The 21,803-nt window shown below is 45.1% G+C and overlaps 1 protein-coding gene and 1 pseudogene across 1 annotated transcript; both read right to left on the reverse strand.

Annotated features, from left to right (window-relative positions):
• Positions 1-10,760: 10,760 nt before the first annotated feature.
• LOC119976863 lies at positions 10,761-10,882 on the reverse strand (annotated as a pseudogene).
• A 9,642-nt stretch (positions 10,883-20,524) lies between these two features.
• On the reverse strand, positions 20,525-21,550 carry LOC119975611 (probable G-protein coupled receptor 148). The gene has a single exon (XM_038815400.1). It carries the CDS (start codon positions 21,548-21,550, stop codon positions 20,525-20,527), a length of 1,026 nt encoding a protein of 341 aa, XP_038671328.1.
• Between the last annotated feature and the right edge of the window lie 253 nt (positions 21,551-21,803).

Genomic DNA, 21,803 nt, shown 5'->3' on the forward strand with positions numbered 1-21,803 from the left:
CGAAATGGCCGTGTCAATGTTGAAGCGCTGCATCCGGGAGATGGCCTGCACACTCTCCACCTCGTGGGAGGCTAGTTTATCATTTTCTGCCGTTTTGTACTGGGAATAGCGATTTTCAGCGTGCTCATGCACTGTGCATGTTTCAATCGCGACTGGTAGGGTAACTGCTCTCTCAGAGGATCAGAGTGAACTCCAAAAACGATTTGGTCTCTGATCATGGAGTCAGTGATATCACCGAAGTTGCAGGATTGCGCTAGCAGTCTAAGGTTAGTTAAATATGAGTTGAAGGATTCTTCTTTACCTTGCAATCGCTGCTTGAATATATAGCGCTCGAAGATTTTGTTGGTGTCCACCTCACAGTGGCTGTCAAACTTGTCCAGGATGGTCTGAAACTTTGTCTTGTCCTGGTCTTCAGTGAAGTGAAAGGAATTGAATATTTCCAAGGCGTGATCACCCGCTGTTTGAGGAAAAGAGCTGTCTTCCGTGCATCAGACGCACCATTGAGGTCTGATGCTTCAACGTAAAGCTGAAATTTCTGCTTGAATGTCCGCCAGTTGCCACTGAGATTGCTGGAGGCCCTGAGCTGGTGAGGAGCCGGAATCTTTTACATTGTTCGGGTATACATTTGCTGGTCGTCACGGATCTTGCTGAGTTGAACTAACTAGATTGATCAGACTCCTGGTATCACATTGTGTTATGTAATTTGGAATAACTCAAGCTGCCACTTGATGCAGTTTTGAGTAAAAGATGCTCCAGTCTTTGAAGTGAGTTCAGTGTGTTTTATATAACTATTAGCACAGTTTTCAATGAGTTCGACTCTCTGCTAATCTATATGTAGTAACTCAGTCTAACTGAACCAGCCTTGCTCTAAGCCACGTGCTGGTGTGTGATGCTGAGGGTACACCCTGTCTCACTCTGTAGATGTTGGTCAGTGAAAAGAGGCGGGGTGTGAGTGCCTCATCCCTTTTATAGTGAGATACCACCCCTGAGTGTCCTGACTGCTCATTGGTCGTGTCCTATTCTATGTGTTCATTAGCTGTATGTTTGCATATCATAACAAACAGCACCTCCCAAACTCACAAGCTCCACCATCTGGGACAGGAGTTGGCAACTTCTTTTTATCGGAAGAATCTTTTCTTAAAAAATTTGCCTCAAATGTAAACTATTGGGAGCTGCAAAGTGAAGTGAAGTAAAAGGCATATGTAAAGTAGGTAAATAAAGTCACCAGAGTCCCCAAGGACCATAGGCTGCGTTCCTCTTTGAGAGGAAGAGCTGACTGGTGGTGATTTAACCTGAGGATCACCACACTTAAGGCGAGGTTGAGAAGGTGGGGTCTTCAAGAATAACCTCAGTTGGTACAGGAATTGAACCTGCACTGCCGGCCTCGCTCTGCATCACGAACCAGCTGTCCAGAAATCTGAGCTAAACCACTTCCCAAAAGGTATATGTGTATCGTAAGAGAAAAAAAACAATGTGCTGGATTCTCCGTTTCTGAGACTTAAGTGTTGACACCAGCGCAGGATACATGGAGTTCCATGACAGCAAAACCTGGCACCGAATCTGGACTGATTCGGCGACTGTGGAGGGGCTAGCACCGGCGCCGCGTGGAACACAATTGATTCCAATGAAAAATGGCGTGGGATTCGCCAGGCTCGTGATTGACACTCAGGAGGCTGACAAGATGCAGCCGCACATACACATTACAATCCCCGCACACACTCATCCCAGCCAACAGGTTGAGCTGGAGGGCGCCCATACAGCTGATGGGTCAGCTGGAGCCAGAGGGCACCCAGGGAAGATCCCTGGGAGGGGAGGGGGGAATGGCTGCATGGCTGCCTTTCTGGCTGCAGTAATGGTGTTCCGTGCCTGTCCACCCCGACCCCACAGCCCACCTCTCCCCCCCCCCTCCCCCCCTCCCCGGCTCTGGCAGAAGCCCCCCCCCGGACAGCAGCACAACTATCAGTAAACTATGGAGATGTTGAACACATTCCGTACCCCCTCTCTCTCCCTCAGCAGCCACGACGGCAGTCTCACGACTTTTAGTAGCACAAGTGAACAGCGCTGTCGGGAACTCGGCACATCGGAGGCGGAGAATGGCGAAGGCCCTGGAGAATACTGGGTCAGGCCCGCTAATGTCATGCAAACGGTGTTTACTGTATGTACAGTCCTGATCGCGTTGACGCCGCTGTCGAGGTGATGGAGAATTGCGATTTGGTGTCATATCGCGTCCCCTGTAATTTTGGCAATGGAACCTATTCTCTGTCCAATTGTATTTCCCGATTTCGCCACCAGCCAACGGAGAGCCGAGAATTTAAGGAATATTATGCACTTATTTGATGCTGTTAAAAAGCAATTTGCTTTAACTTCTCTCCGAGTGCTATCAGAATTACCACAGTTACAACTGAATTTCATGTAATCCCAATCTTTTATACAAATTTGGCAAACATCCAGTTTCAATTTCCGAGCACTGTGATGTGGATTGTTAAGGCTATTTAAGTAGTATACCAGTCTTGAAGTCTGACAGCGTTGAAATTCATTTTTAGGGCAGCACGGTAGCATTGCAGACAGCACAATTGCTTCACAGCTCCAGGGTCCCAGGTTCGATTCCGGCTTGGGTCACTGTCTGTGCGGAGTCTGCACATCCTCCCCGTGTGTGCGTGGGTTTCCTCCGGGTGCTCCGATTTCCTCCCACAGTCCAAAGATGTGTAGGTTAGGTGGATTGGCCATGATAAATTGCCCTTAGTGTCCAAAATTGCGCTTAGTGTTGGGTGGGGTTACTGGGTTATGGGGATAGGGTGGAGGTGTTAACCTTGGGTAGGGTGCTCTTTCCAGGAGCCGGTACAGACTCGATGGGCCGAATGGCCTCCTTCTGCACTGTAAATTCTATGAATGAAAGCGTTAACGATGAAAGGCATGTTACTGTCTCGTTCTTTGATTTGTCGTTTTCTTGACTTCATTTTCTGTACGATTTTTAAAATAAATTTAGAGCGCCCAATTCATTTTTTCCAATTAAGGGCCAATTTAGCATGGCCAATCCACCTAGCCTGCACATCTTTGGGTTGTGGGGGTGAAACCCAGGCAAACACGGGGAGAATGTGCAAACTCCACACGGACAGTGACCCAGGGCCGGGATCGAACCCGCGACCTTGAAGCCGTGAGGCAGCAGTGCTAACCACTGCACCGCCGTGCTGCCTTTATTTTTTTTTAATGTTTATGCAATCCAGCTGGAAGAGGTTGGGAGCGGTAACTGAAGTTAAAAAGCCGCGGGGTGGCTCCAGATCCACAGTTGCCACCTCTGAATCAGGAGCGGATTCTGAAGAACTGCAGGGAAGATATTTGAAAAACAAAGTGGGTCATTGATGGTAAATCATAAATGTAATGAGGGACACTCACAAACTTCATTAGCACCGCAAGAGGTATTTATTAATCAGAAAAGCAGTTCCGACATGTCTTCTAGATGTCTTCAGCCTAAGACAGGACTCCACCCCCAGGGGTGATTACCCATTCTCAATCACAATTGGTCCTTCAAGTCAGGTGACCCTCTTCTGCTGTGTTGCCCTTAAAGGGACAATCACCACATCCGTCCCTCCTTCATACAATCTTCAATAACTAAGTTGCTCAGTCTTAAATTCTAACTAACCATTATGTACATGAGTTAGACAATTATAAATCGAGTCTTTGAGGGGTTTCTCTGTTTCTTGTCGAGCGGTGTAATTCTGTAGTCTGAGATGTTTCCAGTGCATCAACATTAACAGGAACTTCAATAAAGGGTATCTCTTCAGGCACAGGCAGTTCATCACTATTTGCTTCCACAGTTATGTCGATAACAGGTCGATCAGCTACTTCTGTGCTTACAGGCTCAAAAATATTTTGTGATGGCAACATTGACAGCTAGAGAATCTCTATAATCCTCACGTGGTCCATGTGTTGATGAACGATCTGTCCCTCCAAGACTACTGAGCACAACAGAAGTCCAATCTCCGAGACACTAATTCCTGAGAATCAACTTGATCTGCTGCTGAAGTTTCATATTGGGACACCATGTCATATTATGTTCTTAATGTGGGTTTTTTATGGTTGCAGTGGTGATGGCTCATTGATAAGATCTTGAAGTTTGTGTCATTAAGCAATAAACACTTAATTGTCTTGCACGGAGCTGTTCCATGCAGGCTGGCTGTTCACCGAGTTCTGCTCTAGACTGTTCTCTGACCAGATGTCTACATACTTCACTCTATAGGGGGTGCCACTCTCCAGTTCCACATTGATCCCTGCCCTTCTGAACAGCTTACGGTGTAATGCTTGCAAGCCATATCATCACAATACAACACAGGGCAGGATTCTCCAATTTGGAGGATCAGACAAGGCTGAGGAAGGGATGGATGGGGCAGGTGTTCCTCTCGCGGCTGGATATGAAGATGAGGGGAGTGGCAGTGTTGATCAATAAGAGAGTGGCATTTGAGATGTGGAGCATTGTGGCTGATCCGGGGGGGGGGGGGGGGGGGGGGGGGGGTGATAGGGATGTGGCGGTTAGTGGGAAGCTGGTAAATGTTATGCCCAAAATTGGGATGAAGTGGATCTTATGAGGCAGATGTTGGGGAGGATTTTGAATTCAGATATGCATCGGCTGACTATGGGGGGATTGATTTTATCATTGTCCTGGATCCGATCCTGGACAACTCGAGTCCAAAGTCGTTGGGGAGGTCGACAGTGGCTAGGGAGTTGAGGGGGTTCATGGAGCACATGGAGGGCATGGGGGGGGGGGGGGGGGGGCGTGGACCCGTGGAAGTTTGGGAGGCCGAGGGCGAATGAGTTTTCATACTTCTTCCATTTGTATTCCCGGATTGATCTTTTCATAATGGACAAGGCGTTGCTGGCGGGGTGGTCCACTTGGAGTATCCGGCAATCATGCTCTCTGACTACATGCCGCATTGGGTGGATTTGCGGGTGGTTCAGAGGATGGCCCAATGGCCACAGTGGAGGTTAGATGTGGGGTGTTGGTGGATGAGCGGGTGTGTGAGCAGGTGAGGGCTGCCACCCGAGGCAATGTGGAGGTGAATGATACGGGGGAGAGCTGCTGAGAAAAGGGTAATACACACTTGACACGGGGGCGGGGGGCAAATGGGGACACAGGCCCCTCTCGCACGTAAGAAACTGGGGAAGCGATACAGTCTACCCACTCTTAAAAACAAAGAGTTCAACAGGACTCTCCCCATCTCGATAAACATAAATACAACATTCCTTGTTTGTATACATTGTAAATAAGGAAACGGGACCAGGGGGATGAGGGGCACAGACATTATGACAACCTGTAAATAATATGCCGTTTCAATTGTTATTGTTTTTTTTTCACTGCTTTGTCTGTCTGGTGTAAAGTTTGATATTGTGCTAAAACTCCAATTATTTTTTTAAAAACAAGTTCATCAAGTGTATTACCAAGATGTGGCATGGTGGTGCAGTGGTTAGCACTGCTGCCTCACAGCGCCGAGGACCCGGGTTCGATTCCGGCCCCGGGTCACTGACCGTGTGGAGTTTGCACATTCTCCCCATGTCTGAGTGGGTCTCACCCCCACAACCCAAAAAAATGCGCAGGGTAGGTGAATTGGCCATGGTAAATTGCTCCTTAATTGTAAAAAAAGAATTGGGTCCACTAATTTTTTTAAATGGTGTAACCGGTGGGTTATAGAAATAAGATTTTTCAGATAATGCGTGAAGTTCCAGTAGGAGTCATTTAGGAGTAAGATAAACTCAAGCAAAAATACAAAAAATATTTTTATTGGTCTGGACTGCATAGGGTGTAGTTGCATTTTGCCATATATGTCACATGTCAGGTAACAAGGAAACCTCATGTGGTAATCAAACCAGCACCGTTAATACCCATTCCAGCATTTGAGGAACCTTTCATAGATTTCATAGAATTTACAGTGCAGAAGGAGGCCATTCGGCCCATCGAGTCTGCACCGGCTCCTGGAAAGAGCACCCTACCCAAGGTTAACACCTCCACCCTATCCCCATAACCCAGTAACCCCACCCAACACTAAGGGCAAATTTGGGACACTAAGGGCAATTTATCATGGCCAATCCACCTAACCTGCACATCTTTGGACTGTGGGAGGAAAGTGAAGCACCCGGAGGAAACCCACGCACACACGGGGAGGATGTGCAGACTCCGCACAGACAGTGACCCAAGCCGGAATTGAACCTGGGACCCTGGAGCTGTGAAGCGATTGTGCTATCCACAATGCTACTGTGCTGCCAATCAAGGGTCTTGATTGATTGCGTAGGACCTCTGCCTAAAGCAAAAAGTGGAATCAGTATCTGTTGACCATAATGGATGTGTCGACTAGTTTTCTGGAGGCAATTCCATTAAAAAGCATTACATCTAAGCGAGCTGTGGATGAGTTAACCAAATTGTTTACTAGACATGGACTACCAAAAGAAATTCAACAGATCAGGGATACAATTTTATGTCGAAGTTATTCAAGGAAGTTATAATAATAATAATAATGTGAATTTGCGAAAGCTCAAGTCAAATTCTTGGGCCATACAATTGGACATGGTCAGATGGCCCCATAGAATATGAAGACAAAAGGTATTGGAGAGTTTCCATTAGTATCAGCAAGGACAGAAGTTCTGAGATTTCTGAGTGGTTTCTGCTGGAAAGTTGTGCCAAATTTTAGCAGTGTGGTTGCTGCACTGACTGAACTTCTGAAAAAGCACAAGAACTTTCAGTAGACATTAATATGTCAGGGGGCATCCGATAATCTGAAAACTGTGTTCACCACCGCACTGGTGTTGATGACACCTAATTATGACAAACCATTTAAGGTAGCAATTGATGCGAATTGATGTGGGTGTCGATGCTGTACTGCTATAGGAAGATGACAAAAGAATCAAAAGACCTAATGGTTATTTTTCTCGGAAACTAAATATTCATCAAAATAAATATTCGACCATTGAGAAGAGGTCATTGAGTTTGGTATTAGTGTCAAAAAATGTTGACATTTATGTTGGTAACAATTCATCAGAGATATTGTATATATAGACCGTGATCCATTAATGCTTTTGGACAAGTTTAAAAATCAAAATGCAAGACTGTTTAGATGGATTTTATTGTTACACAGCTTTAAATTAAGAATTCTCCATGTGGCAGGAAGAGAAGATGTGATTGCTGATGCTTTATCATGACTGTGACATGCGAGAAGAGAAGACTGATATGGACCACACTCATGTTTACATTTGTATGTTTAAAATGTCAAATTATTTTTATATATTTACTTTAGAGTATAAGTTGTGTTTAACCATGAGTAATTATTAGAGTTAAAGGCTTTGGAAAAATGAAGCCATCTGTTTCTATTGCCGGTTCAATTTTTTTAAAGGGGGGAGGTGTGACGAATGCAGGATTTTAGATACATTAGATTATAAACATTTGGCAATTTAATGCATTTGACTGCATTAGTCATTTTAAAAGAAATCTTGTTTTGCAAGACCAGAAAGTTTTTAAGAGCCAGGGGTGAAATTGACCAAAGTAATGTGTTTTCAGCCTCGGATAATGCAATGTAGTTTGACCGGGGAGGGGGGGGGGGGGGGGTTCATGTCTTTTCAGCCTGAGGAGAATATTTGATTTCAGCTTGGGGAAATTATGTTATGCTGGCTGGAGGTAAGGTTCAGATATTTTGAGAATTATTTTTGAGTTGAGTTCTAATCTTGCTACCGTTTTAGACCAGGAGAAGGTATTTTGCTCTCACAGTAGGATAGTTACAAATAGAGTAATAGTATTTAAAGCAGTACAGACTTGTCTGAGGACCAGGTAAAGCTGAAACATCCAGTTGAAACAGCTTTTTGAAGATATCCAGCCAGTGCCTGCAGGGGTTTTAACAGGGGCTAAATCTGATCTGGAAAGCAAGTATTACTCTGCATCTTTGGGACATGGCATGGATTGAGTTTTCCTTTATTATTGTTTAAATGGGAACAGAGATAGCAATTAAGTGTATTCTTTAAGGGGTAATTGTAAGCTATTTTCAGGTGTGATGTTAAAGAGTTTAATATTGTGTTAATAATAAAGTTTTGTTTTAAAATGCTTGTAGCCACCGAAGTTGGCCACTTCCCGACCCAAAATGGCGATTTACAAAGCACGCAGGGAAAATTGGACACTTTAAGAAAGACAAGCAGGTTGCAGAATCTTCCTGTGTTTTCTAACTGCAAAGAAAGCAGACAGCACCGAAACCAACAGTTTGCATGTTAATGAAGCGATCCCTGGGAACAATGGATACAACGATTAGCTACATTTGGGACATTCTATAGCAGGTCAGACTTCCCGGCACCAACGGGAGTCTGAAACAAAGGAGACAAACAAGCCAGGAAGAACCGCCCCGCGATCGAGGGACAACCTCAGTATTGGGGGAACTCATACCAATCGATTGGATTGAGATCCAATCGATTGACAGTAAGCTCGGGGTCCGCCCAAAAGGGCGCAAAGCCCCTGGGATCTATAAAAGTCAGGTCTCAAGTCCAGTTCGCTCTCTTAGCCAGCCCTCCCAGCAGAACACCTTTGCAGCAGCTCTCTAAGAACTTGACCGTGAGAAGGAGAGGCCTGGCCAACAGCTACACCGACAAGTAAGTGTCAACCAACGCTCGCTACGAGAATAGACACTCCTGACCCCTTAGTCCGTACCAACTAGGAAGCCTGCAGTCTCAGGACAGAACAAGAGGCCATTGTTCCCTGATCCAGTGGGTTCCCTTATCGAAGATAAGTATTGGCTCATAGTGGTAGGAATAGTTTAGTCCATTAGTATTAGTTTCATGAGTATCGATTTACTGTGTAATTAATAAATGTGTTTGATTGAACCTTACTAACTGGTGTATTGAGTAATTGATCTGAACTTGAACTTGAACCTCGTGGTGGTATCATAAAGATACCTGGCGACTCTAGAGCTAAGGAATAAAACAGAGCCAATTGAGTGTAAAGCACACTCACCAGAACGAGCAACATTCCAAATTCCTATTTCTTTGTGCAATCACTCCTGGAGCGAAGTATTCTCGCTGCACAGTCTTACAAAATAAAATAAAATATTGGGGTTTCTGTCCAGTATCCCAGCCACTGTTGGGGTCTGGACTGAGATCATATTGGTACAAACATACAGCTTGCCAGCTGTCAGAATTAACAACCTGGCAACCACATTATTTAATGGTTACTTATCTTTTCCAGTCACAGTACTGTCATCAGTCACTTTAGTAAACACGGAATACAACCCAGGTTACAGCATATTGTGATGAACTGTAAAAGAGGCAACACCAGTTTCACTCACCGTTTCCTACTTTTCCCTCCTCCAATCCATGGTTCATGCTCCCACTCTGCAGGTGTGATTTAGGAAGCCTTCCAAAACATGACAGTGGTTAGCACTGCTGCCTCACAGCACCAGGCACCTGGGTTCAATTCCGGCCTTGGGTCACTGTCTGTGCAGAGTCAGCACATTCTCCCCGTGTCTGCGTGGGTTTCCTCCGGGTGCTCCGGTTATCTCCCACAATCCAAAGATGAGCAGTTTAAGTGGATTGGCCACGATAAATTGCCCCTTATGGTGAAATTACAGGGCGGGGGATTGGGCCTAGGTAATGTGGTCTTTCAAAGAGTTGGTGCAGACTCGATGGGCCAAATGGCTACTTTCTGTCCTGTGGGAATTTTATGATTCTATGACCGCTTTGCAGAAATTCTGAAATGTCCATTTGTACAATGGTACCAGAAATTTTAACACAAGGTGTGGAATTCCCGACCTTTGCCCCTTCCTGCACTGGAAAAATGGTGTCACTATAAATTAGATCTGCACCCCGGCCGTAAATCTATTTTCCCACTAAACCCCATGTGGTACTGAATGAGATGATGAAAATCCAGCCCCTGAGTTAGATGTAGAGTCGAATTGGATCAGGATGCACAGACTCAATTCAGTTCCTCTCATAAAATTGCACACATGTCTTAAATTATATATATAACACATTATTCTTATATTGTTCATAATTATATATGGAATCATTTGATAGTTTGCTGAATGGAGAAGCTAGCTTTAGAACACTTTATTGACAGCGCAGGCTGAATATTGTAGAGCAGGACTGCGATACTACGGTGCCACCACAAGCAGGGTGGTATAATTGTAGCTGGGAGATTATCAATATGCTGGAATAGATGAGCAGTGGCATTTCTTACAGTGCATTCTGAGGATACAATGGGGCTGCACCAATATCTAGTGACCACGTTTGGTGTCTAATGTGCCGTTGGGATTGGTTTATGTAGGAAACTCCCGCTCTGGCTTATTACACAGTGACTTTGCAGATTAAAGGTTCGCATAAAAAGTGTGACCAACAATCATGACAACCAGAAGTGAGATTTAAGGATAGGAAATGCAAGGATTTTAGGTATAATAAGTGATGGATCGCCATGTAAATATTTAAGCCTGTCTTATTTCATGTGGTCAGGTTAATGCCTAATTAATAGAATCTGGATATTATTACAAATTAGGGTCTTCCATCGCTATCAGGATTTCAGTGGTGTCAGTCATTTCTTCAAGTGATCCGAGAATCTTACTTTTCTGAGAGTTAATGCATATTGCCTTCTTTCTATTTGTACAGCATCATGAATAGGATGGGAATAGAGGGATACAGACCCTGGAAGTGCAGAAGATTTTAGTTTAGACGGGCAGCATGGGCGGTGCAGGGCTGGAGGACCGAAGGGCCTTTTCCTGTGCTGTACTTTTTTTTGTTCTTTGTTCTTTGTTATCACAAATTTTGCATTTGGGGACAGCGCAGGCGTCAGCACACCAGAAGTTCAATGGGCTAGCCTTGTCCTGTGCGAACCGTCTTCTTGATCATAGTTTCACCCTTGCCAGGTAAGTCCACTCTGGTGATATCACAAGAGTACTCCATTGCAATCTATGCTAGAAATTCATCTCCTTCCCGTGTTCGTCAGTCTCTCTGAATGTGGACCCAAACAAGCACGTGATGAGATGAGGCTTGGTGTGAATTAGTTAAACTCATTTGCAGGGAACGAATGCACACAGCGACAACTGGGCTCCGATTCACTTTGTCCATCTGGTACAATTTGGCTTTGTGTACCAATGGAAAACACTATGAACATTCTGTGCTGCATGTCAGTGAATCACGTCGCTCGCGTTAATGTTGTGTATCCATGATGCAGCCTTTTTGGGGGGCTCAATACTTCTCAGCTTTCAAAAACCTGTCTAATTGGGTCAGTACCAATATTTGATCTCATACTGTAATTAGCCAGAAAGGGGAGAAAGCTTTCCTTTGCAATGGAGACGAGGGGTTAAAGCCACCTCATTATAATACTACTAGCTTTTATCTCAGATTTATTTAATTAAATTAATTTAAACACATTAAATTCAAATATCTTTGTGCCAAATCCTTCTTGCGGAAAATTGGTCAAAAGATCCCAAAACCGTAAACTTATATATTGCGCATTTATTCAGCAATTAACATATATCAAACCTGTATTACAGAGCATTCTTTGACTCAATACCCAAGATGTAATGTTCCTTTGTCTGTCTTATACAATATAGTCCAATTTGGTGTACAGTATTAGGTAATGAACCTGTATTATAGAAAATATTTTGATTGGGTCGCTATCACAAATTGTAAACGTCATTCTGACTCAATACCCAATATATTCCGAGCCTGCATCATGTAACCTGCTGAGTCAATAGCAAGCTTATTAGTTCCAAGAAAACAATCTTGTTGATTGTCAGATAATTTGAGATAATTGTACCACTGATGTCATCCACAATAGCATTGATAAGGTGGACAGGAAGTCCTCTGCTACCTGCCAGAAATTTGATTTTGTTTGATTTATTATTGTCACATGTATAACTATACAGTGAAAAGTATTATTTCTTGCATGCTGTACAAAAAATGCATACCGTGCATAGGTAGGAAGGAGAAATTGCAGAATATAATGTTACAGTTATAGCAAGGTGTAGAGAAAAGATCAACTTAATACGAGGTAGGTCCATTCAAAAGTCTGATGGCAGCAGGGAAGAAGCTGTTATTGAGTCTGTTGGTACGTGACCTCAAACTTTGGTATCTTTTTCCTGATGGAAGAAGGTGGAAGAGGGTTTGTCCGGGGTGCGAGGGGTCCTTAATTATGCTGGCTGCCTTTCCGAGGCAGCGGGAATTATAGATAGAGTCAATGGATGGGAGGCTGGTTTGCATGTTGGACTGGGCTACGTTCATGACCTTTTGTAGTTTCCTGCAAGCAAACCTGCAAGAAATATTGCACCTGGGAAAATAAAACACAGAACCAAACCTATTCTTGAACATTCACAGTGCTTGTAACATTAAAAAGCAAACATCCAGAGATGGGTTGAGACGTTATGCACATGGCATCCTTTACGTTCCTCCCTCAGACACTGTAACATGATGAGATCCAGTCATTACCAATACCTCTTGTGGTCACTCCTATCAGTTCATTTTTCCAGATGGAATTATAGATGGAGGGCTTTTACAAAGGTAAACTTCTGAACCATTCATACCAATCCCCCCCCCCCCCAAAAGGCAGCGAAAGAAAGATTCCCCCACTGAGACAGGAGTTTAAATGCGGCAGAGATACATCTTTATGATCGTGGGAGGAAACCGGAGCACCTGGAGGAAAACCACACAGACGCGGGGAGAACATGCAAACTCCACACAGTCACCCAAGGCCGGAATTGAAGCTAGGTCCCTGGCGCTGTGAGGCAGCAGTGCTAACCCCTGTGCCACCTGGTGCGACCCCTATCCAAATATTTTAGCTTCATTTTTGTCTTCAAGTGTGCCCAAACTATCCACTTGCCTTTTGTCCTGTGTCTGTCAAGCCACACATTAACTATGACACCGTTGGAAATGCGGTCAATGTTTTTGATGGAAATTCCAACAGAAGGTCTTGTTAATTTTTTTCATTAATTCATGAGATTTGGGTGTCGCTGGATGGGCCAGCATTTATTGCCCAACCCTAAATGTCCTTCAACTACGTGGTTTCCTGGTCCATTTCAGAGTCAACCACATTGCTGTGGATCTGGAATCACATGTAGATCAGACCAGTTAAGGATGGCAGATTTCAATCTCTAAAGAATATTATAGTGAAATATATAGAACAATAAACAATGGTTTCATGGTCATCATTAGACTTTTAATTCCAGATTTTTATTGAATTCAAATTTCACCATCCGCCATGGTGGGGTCCCCAGAACATTGTCCTGGGTCCCTGGATCACTCGTCCAGTGCAAACACCACAACACCTTTGCCTCCCTATAATGTGTGTGCGTGTTGGCGATTGGAGGGATCCACCAGGAGTGAAGGCTAATGGAGAATTACTTTAATGAATCGATTATATCCAGCATTTTAACCCTCCCTCTGGTGAGGAGTGTGGTGAATGTAACTTAGTAATTCACACTGTATTTACCAATACCATTGTAAGCGCAGTAGCATTATCCAACCACTAGGGGGAGTAGCTCTGGGAATGCTCAGGAGTTTGTACAGGGCTCCACCCTTGGCTCCGCCCATGACTCCTCCCCCTGGACTGTTGTATAAATACCCTTGTCCAGAGCCAGCCTGCAGTTCATCGAGAGTTCAACGGGTAACAGGCTGGCTCTGTAGTAAGTAGATTAAAAACACTGTTCATATCTTAAAGCACGTGTCTAGTGAATTGATGGTTCCATCAAAGAGTTTTCATATTTATTATATATACAGCAGAATCATAGCACAGGAATTAATGTGACAATCAGTAAATTTACATTTGTTGCAAGACATAGAAACAGATAAAATAGGAGTAGGAGGAGGCCATTCAGCCCTTCGAGCCTGCTCCACTATTCATTTTGATCATGGCTGAACTTCCAACTCAATAACCTGTTCCTGCTTTCTCCCCAATATCCTTTGATCCCTTTAACCCCAAGTGCTATATCTAACTCATTATTGAAAACATACAATGAGAATTCCACAGGCTCACCGCTCTCGTGTGAAGAAAGTTCTCCTCAACTCAGTCCTAAATGGTCTACCCGTTATTCTTAGACTGTGACCCCTGGTTCTGGACTCCCCGACCATCTTCCTCCATCTGCCCTGTCTAGTCCTGTTAGAATTTTATAATTTCTATCATATCCCCCCCTGGTTCTTCTAAACTCTAGGGAATATAATCCTAACCAACTCAATCTCTCCTCATACGTCAGTCCCGCCACCCCCGAAACCAGTCTGGTAAATCTTCGCTGCACTCCCTCCATCGCAAGAACATCTTCCTCAGATAAGGAGACCAAAACTGCACACAATATTCCAGGTGTGGTCCCAACAAAGCCCTGTAGAATTGCAGCAAGACATCCCTCCTCCTATACTCGAATCCTTCACTTATGAAGGCCAACATTCCATTTACCTTCTTCACCTCCTGCTGAACCTGCAAGCCTACTTTTAATGTGTGCTTGTCACAGTTACTTTCCTGTGTCATAAATTTATCACATTTTGCCTTGCCTGTTGACTTCACTGGGAGTCTAGAATTTCAAAGCACTGTTATAGTCAACAAATTGATTATACATTGTTATAACAAAGAACAAAGAACAAAGAAAATTACAGCACAGGAACAGGCCCTTCGGCCCTCCCAGCCTGCGCCGATCCAGATCCTTTATCTAAACCTGTCTCCTATTTTCCAAGGTCTACTTCCTTCTGTTCCCCGGCCGTTCATATATCTGTCTAGATGCATCTTAAATGATGCTATCGTGCCCACCTCTACCACCTCCGCTGGTAAAGCGTTCCAGGCACCCACCACCCTCTGCGTAAAAAACTTTCCACGCACATCTCCCTTAAACTTTCCCCCTCTCACCTTGAAATCGTGACCCCTTGTAATCGACACCCCCAATCTTGGAAAAAGCTATCCACCCTGTCCATACCTCTCATAATTTTGTAGACCTCAATCAGGTCCCTCAATCATAGATAGATACATTGAGGTTAGGCAGTGGACACAGGATGGGGTGTTTATTGAATTCAGACATTTCATTTGACTTATGGTGGATAGGAATGAAAAGAAAACTGAGAGGAACACTGGGGAAGATGGAATAAGCTGAGGGGATATTGAAGATGAAGAGAGCAGACCAAATCAATCTTAAACTTTCAGGCTATATTGAATGTAAATTGGGCTGTCTACCACTTCACAATTTTCTATCACTGAGAGCAAAAAAAGATGACAGATAACAGGTAGCAAAATCCCCTATAACACATTGACACATTGCTGAAGTCTGCAACAACATACAGTTAAAGCAGTTTTCCCCAGTACTTGGACTGTCAAAGATCACAAGGTTTGTGACAGCTATAATATTATCACTGAGCTCCACCCAGTACCATTTACAAATGGTGCAAGTCTGGTGAATTATAAACCTAGTAATTCACACTGTGTTCTATTATATGTATTGTGTCCTTGTGGGCTCTGTATACGAGCCGTTGCGTGGCTCTGCCCATAGGGGGAGATGAGGAGTTTGTACTGGGCTCCACCCTTGGCTCCGCCCATGGCCCCTCCCACTAACCAGAAGTATAAAGCTCTGAAGTCGTGAGCCTGCTGCCAGTTCATCTCGTCGCAGGCAGGCTCTGTTGTAAGGTTATTAAAACCACTGTTCACTTCCAATCACATGTCTTGTGAATTGATGGTCACATCAGCCCCGCAAGGCTGCGTACTTAGCCCCCTACTCTACTCCCTGTACACACACGACTGCGTGGCAAAACTTGGTTCCAACTCCATCTACAAGTTTGCTGACGACATAACCATAGTGGGCCGGATCTCGAATAACGACGAGTCCGAACACAGGAGGGAGATAGAGAACCTAGTGGAGTGGTGTAACGACAATCTCTCCCTCAATGCCAGCAAAACTAAAGAGCTGGTCATCGACTTCAGGAAGCAAAGTACTGTACACACTCCTGTCAGCATCAACGGGGCCGAGGTGGAGATGATTAGCAGTTTCAAATTCCTAGGGGTGCACATCACCAAAAATCTGTCCTGGTCCATTCACGTCGACGCTATCACCAAGAAAGCACAACAACGCCTATACTCACTCAGGAAACTAAGGAAATTTGGCATGTCCACATTAGCCCTTACCAACTTTTACAGATGCACTATAGAAAGCATCCTATCGGGCTGCATCACAGCCTGGTATGGCAACTGCTCGGCCCAGGACCGCAAGGAACTTCAGAGAGTCGTGAATACCGCCCAGTCCATCACACGAACCTGCCTCCCATCCATGGACTCCATCTACACCTCCCGCTGCCGGGGGAAAGCGGGCAGCATAATCAAGGATCCCTCCCACCCGGCTTACTCACTTTTCCAACTTCTTCCATCAGGCAGGAGATACAGAAGTCTGAGAACACGCACAAACAGACTCAAAAACAGCTTCTTCCCCACTGTCACCAGACTCCTAAATGACCCTCTTATTGACTGACCTCATTAACACTACACCCTGCATGCGTCAAACGATGCCAATGCTTATGTAGTTACATTGTATATCTTGTGTTGCCCTATTATGTATTCTCATGTATTTTCTTGAATTTTGTTTAATTCCCTTTTCTTCCATGTACTGAATGATCTGTTGAGCTGCTTGCAGAAAAATACTTTTCACTATACCTCGGTACACGTGACAATAAACAAATCCAACCAATCCAATCCAATCCAATCAGCAAGAGAGAAAATTTACCCAAAAATGAAAGTGGTCAAATGGTTAAGGCTCTTGACTCTTTAGCCACACAGTTGAACGTGAGATATGTCACTGGAGCAGCGATGTTGGTTAAGCCTGCAGCATTGCTCATAGCAGGATAATCCGGCCAATTTGGCATACACGAGGGGGGATAAAGAGTACAGATCTATATAAGGGCCAGGGTGTGAGGAGGTAATTGCAATGGGAGAAGGCTTGTGTGGACAATTGACGAGTTTGTCCGAATGGTTTGTTTCTGTGCTGTAGATTCTGTACAAATCTGCAGGCAGAAATGATCATAATTCTCATCCAAAACGCTAAAGGAAGTGCTTACATAAGACTTTTCCGTGATACGTTTGATAGCATATACATCGTTCTTATGATGAAAGTAAGTTACCTTTTCTCTCTGCCACAGGCCACTCTTTCTGCAATGAGATTCAGTGATTCAGCTCCCTCCCTCCAACAGCATTCCCATTATATAGAATTAATTCTTACAGTCTCCGGATCAGAACCCCGTGGAAGTTCTTCCATGGAAATTACCTGTTTCCTATGGGCAATGCTTTTGTTTCCTGAAGCCCACTGCAAACCCTGAGCTAGAGTTGGAAACTTCAAACAGTTCCATGGGACTAACTTCAACAGTTACCCAGGAAATGTTAGACAGATTAAAACCTAGTCTAACCCCTGGATAACGGCATAATTGACCCTCATCCTATCCCATCACTTTCCGACCACTCCCTCTGACCACCTGACTACCCCCAACCTCCCTCTAACTACTCTCACACCAGACTTTACCTGATCACCCCTCCTGACCACTCAATCAACCCCCCAGCTACCTAATTATTCCCTCAATCACTTGATTTCCACAACGGGGGGGGGGGGGGGGGGGGGGGGGGGGAGGCAGGGTAGCATAGTGTTTACCATAGCTCCAGGGTCCCAGGTTCGATTCCCGTCTGTGCGGAATCTGCACATTCTCTCCGTGTCTGCGAGGGTTTCCACCGGGTGCTCCGGTTTCCTCCCACAGTCCAAAAATGTGCAGGTTAGGTGGATTGGCCATGCTAAATTGCCCTTAGTGTCCAAAAAAGGTTTGGTTGGGTTACTGGGAAAGGGTGGGGGTGTGTGCTTAGGTAGGGTGCTCTTTCCAAGGGCAGGTGCAGATTCGAAGGGCCGAATAGCCTCCTTCTGCACTTTAAATTCTATGATCCATGAACCCAGCTGCTCTGCATTCCCGACAACCCCCGAGTTGACTACCGCGGCTGACCACCCGACTACACCCTCGCTCCAATCCAAATACCCCCTCCCCCACCCAACTACTGCCCTTGACCAGACCCAACGAACCGCCAAACACAATTACCCCTCCCTATCGCCTGATTATCCATCTAACCAAACCTAACTGCCTCCTCAACACTACCCTGTCCAAACACCTGACTACCCTCCCAAATACCCGAACAACATCCTGACCTTATCTGACCTTCTCCTGACAAGAGTACCCACTCACCCACCTGCACACCTAACACACTTACCCACTTCACTCAGCTCACCCACTACCCACTTGCCCGCTACCCCTTACCGAACTTGACCAGTTACGCACTCACCAACAAATGCACCTACCCATTTACTCACCGCACCAACCCTACCCACTTCACCACCTGCTCACCTCACCTACTCTCATCCACCTACCCATCCATTCACCCTAACCCTCTGCCCATTCACTCAACATTTAGAGTGGGCCATAATCGGGTGCATGTTCTGTCTTCCCAACTCTAATACCCTCCAATGGAAATCTCTGATGTGCAGCTGTGCATTTCTGTAAAAGCCAGCTCAGGACCCCAATGGGAATGTGCATCTTCCTTGAGTTGTGGGGACTTACGAGCGCAGAAGCAATTTGACGATCATTCCCACTGCAATCACCCAAGACCAAGATGTCTACAACTTCTTAAGTGACCTGTCAAATCAACAAACCCAGAGATTGGATTTTCATAGAATTTATAGTGCAGAAGGAGGCCATTCGGCCCATCGAGTCTGCACCAGCTCCTGGAAAGAGCACCCTACCCAAGGTTAACACCTCCACCCTATCCCCAGAACCCAGTAACCCCACCCAACACTAAGGGCAATTTTGGACACTAAGGGCAATTTATCATGGCCAATCCACCTAACCTGCACATCTTTGGACTGTGGGAGGAAACCGGAGCACCTGGAGGAAACCCACGCAGACACGGGGAGGATGTGCAGACTCCGCACAGACAGTGACCCAAGCCGGAATCGAACCTGGGACCCTGGAGCTGCGAAGCGATTGTGCTATCCACAATGCTACCGTGCTACTGATCTGGGACCTCATCAAACAAAATGACTCCAGCATTAATTTCAAGAGTGTACGTTAAGCAGCCTTGGGTTCCTGCACGTGAAACTGGACCCGGGCCCCCGGGAGGCCATATTCGGGGTGTCGGATCAGCCAGGATTAGAAACGGGTGCGGAGGCAGCTGTTATAGCCTTTGCCTCATTGATCGGCCGAAGGTGGATCCTGATGGGTTGGAGAGCAACCTCTCCACCCTGTGCCCTGGCATGGCAGGGGGACCTGTTGGAATTCTTGACTTGAGAAGGTTAAGTTTGAACTGAGGGGAAGAATGGAGGGGTTCTACAATTCATTGACATTATTCATTATGCACTTTCAAGAACTGGATAACATCAAACATTAGTTCAGGGGTGAGTGGGAGGGTGTGCTAATGGTGACTATGGGTGATTACTGATTCCTTTTTGTCATTTGTTTATGTGAACATGCGGTCTAATGTTCGGGGTTTGGTGGGAGGATGGGATCGTTGTTATTGATATGGGGATTTACATATTTGTTACTGACTATTGTTTATTGTTGGTGGGTGTAAATTTGGGAGAAAATGAGGAGAATAAAAAATATTTTTTTAAAAAGCAGCCTTGGGTGCCAAACTTTCTATAAAAAATGATGGAATCTTCTTGATCTTATTAAACAGTTCATTCTCTAATTGATCATGACCATCAGCAGATGGTCTCCCAGTATGTGTTGATCATTACATGCACAAATAAAAGGTACCATATCTCCAGTAATATATTAAACATGCTTAAGTTTTCATGACAAATTGCCACACTGTTTCCAGTAAAACATTCAGTAAAACAACAGCGAGACCCCATTTTAAGATATCAACCAGGTCTGGGCAGTAATCCTTAAGGCAGAACAGTTTTCAAACATTTTAACCCAGTCTGAATGTTTGTCCACATTGGTCTTTGGCATTTTATCTGACAGTTGAGAAGGGGCAGGAACAAAAGTATCAACAGGCAAAATAAGACAGGAACCCAAGATTCTACTTGGGGTCAAGGCACAATCTCAGGAGATCTTGTATCACCGAGTCCAATGAAAAAAAAATCTTTGCTAGGGACAGATAATCGATCCCAGGGGGAATTGGATCACCTTCCCAAAAGACATATCTGCTCCATCGAGAGCTGATCTGAAGAAAGTATATCTTGGGTTTCACCAGACATTCAGTCTGCAATCAGAGGAGCATGTTGTGCTCCGACATTGCGCTGGTGGATCAGGCTGAGCACTGAAGCGTGCGAGCGGGGGTAACTGAACCACCCTTGAGTCAGTAGAGGAATAAAGCTGTGACTTCTGTCACCTGTAAGGACGAGGGAAGCAGATGCATGGGAACACCGGCACCTCCATGTTCCAATCCAAGTCATACACCATCCCAAAGGCAGCTCATCACCACCTTCTCAAGGGCAATTTGGGATGGGTAGCGTCGACCATGCCACGTTCCAAAACTGACTTTTAAGATCTGGACGACGCCTCTGAAGAAAGTATGGGGCCCCTATCTGTTTATTGCATGTACGCGATGCCTTCCAATGATGAATAGCCTCTTGACTGCCTCTGCAAGTTCTCTGTACCTCAGGCCATATAAGTAAGGGCACAGCAGTCGTGGGATCATCATGAAAACATGAATGTTGATGTTGTAGAGCCACATTCTGGTGCTGGCGTTGATGAGATGTGAGTCGCTGAATACTATCTCCAAGCTGAAAATCAAACAGGGACCAAAATATAGGAAGAGCACGATTCCATGTATCAGCAGGGTCACTCTTGCCCTGGAGTTGAGGCTGTCCCAGATGCCTGAGCCCCTGGTTTTACAGTACAGCATGATGTAGCAGTACAGCACCAGCAAGAAACAGGTCAAAACACTGAACACAAGGAAAATGTTGATACCTAATATGAACTGGCGGCTGAAGGGGCACATATTTGGGCTCAGCAACATGAGACACATCTTGTGGCCATGACTGAGAGCTGGCTGCTTTGCCAGGATCGCAGTTAATAAGATGAATGGGTAGACTGACGCAAGAATCCAAATCACAATTACAAGTTTGACAGTTCGTGACGGGTGAATTATCGCCACGTAACGCAGTGGCAAACTAACTGCTATATAGGTATCAATCGCCATAACGGTAATGGTTAGGACACTGCTGAAGTCAGATATAGTCCGCCCAATAACTAGAAAGTCACAAAGGAGACTGGGCATGCACTGCTGCACTGCAATGCTAATTGCTATAAAGCTGTTCAGGAAGAGGAAAATGAGGTCAGCCACTAGTATGTTGGCCAGAAGCAGATACCTTGTTTCCCGACGGAAACTTTTTTTCAACAAAATAACCATGAGAAGCAGTGGGTTGGCCAGCAGTGTGCCAACGAGGCACAGGGCTAGAGAGATGAGAAAAATGTTCAAATGCTGAGCGCGCACACCTTCAACTGTGATGCTGCAGACCTCACTGTCATTGGTGGCATTGGAAAACCTAATGCCCGACAGGATCACAGTGGAATTGGAAACATCGAACCCAAGAAAAGCCACCATGCTTCCAGTCAGATGGAGCCAGTATTAAAAAAGGTCAACCTTTCAGCTTGGTGTTGTCGCCATAATCTTTTTTGCATATTCTCCAATCGTTGACTACTGATACACTTGCCCCTGGATCCGGGGCTTGAGTTACAAAAGGCAACTTTTGCTAGCCGCACCAGGCTGCAAATCAATCGTCCTTCTCCACGTTATTTTCTCTTTATCAGGTTTTAACCCTGCCATGCATTGGCACGCTCAAGGGCATCCTTTTCCT

This window comes from Scyliorhinus canicula, chromosome 13 (assembly GCF_902713615.1).
Source record: "Scyliorhinus canicula chromosome 13, sScyCan1.1, whole genome shotgun sequence".
Lineage (NCBI taxonomy): Eukaryota > Metazoa > Chordata > Chondrichthyes > Carcharhiniformes > Scyliorhinidae > Scyliorhinus > Scyliorhinus canicula.

What these genes read in the sequence shown, in the direction of transcription:
- LOC119975611 (XM_038815400.1), bottom strand. Translation starts at nt 21,550, where the DNA reads ATGGTGGCTTTTCTTGGGTTCGATGTTTCCAATTCCACTGTGATCCTG.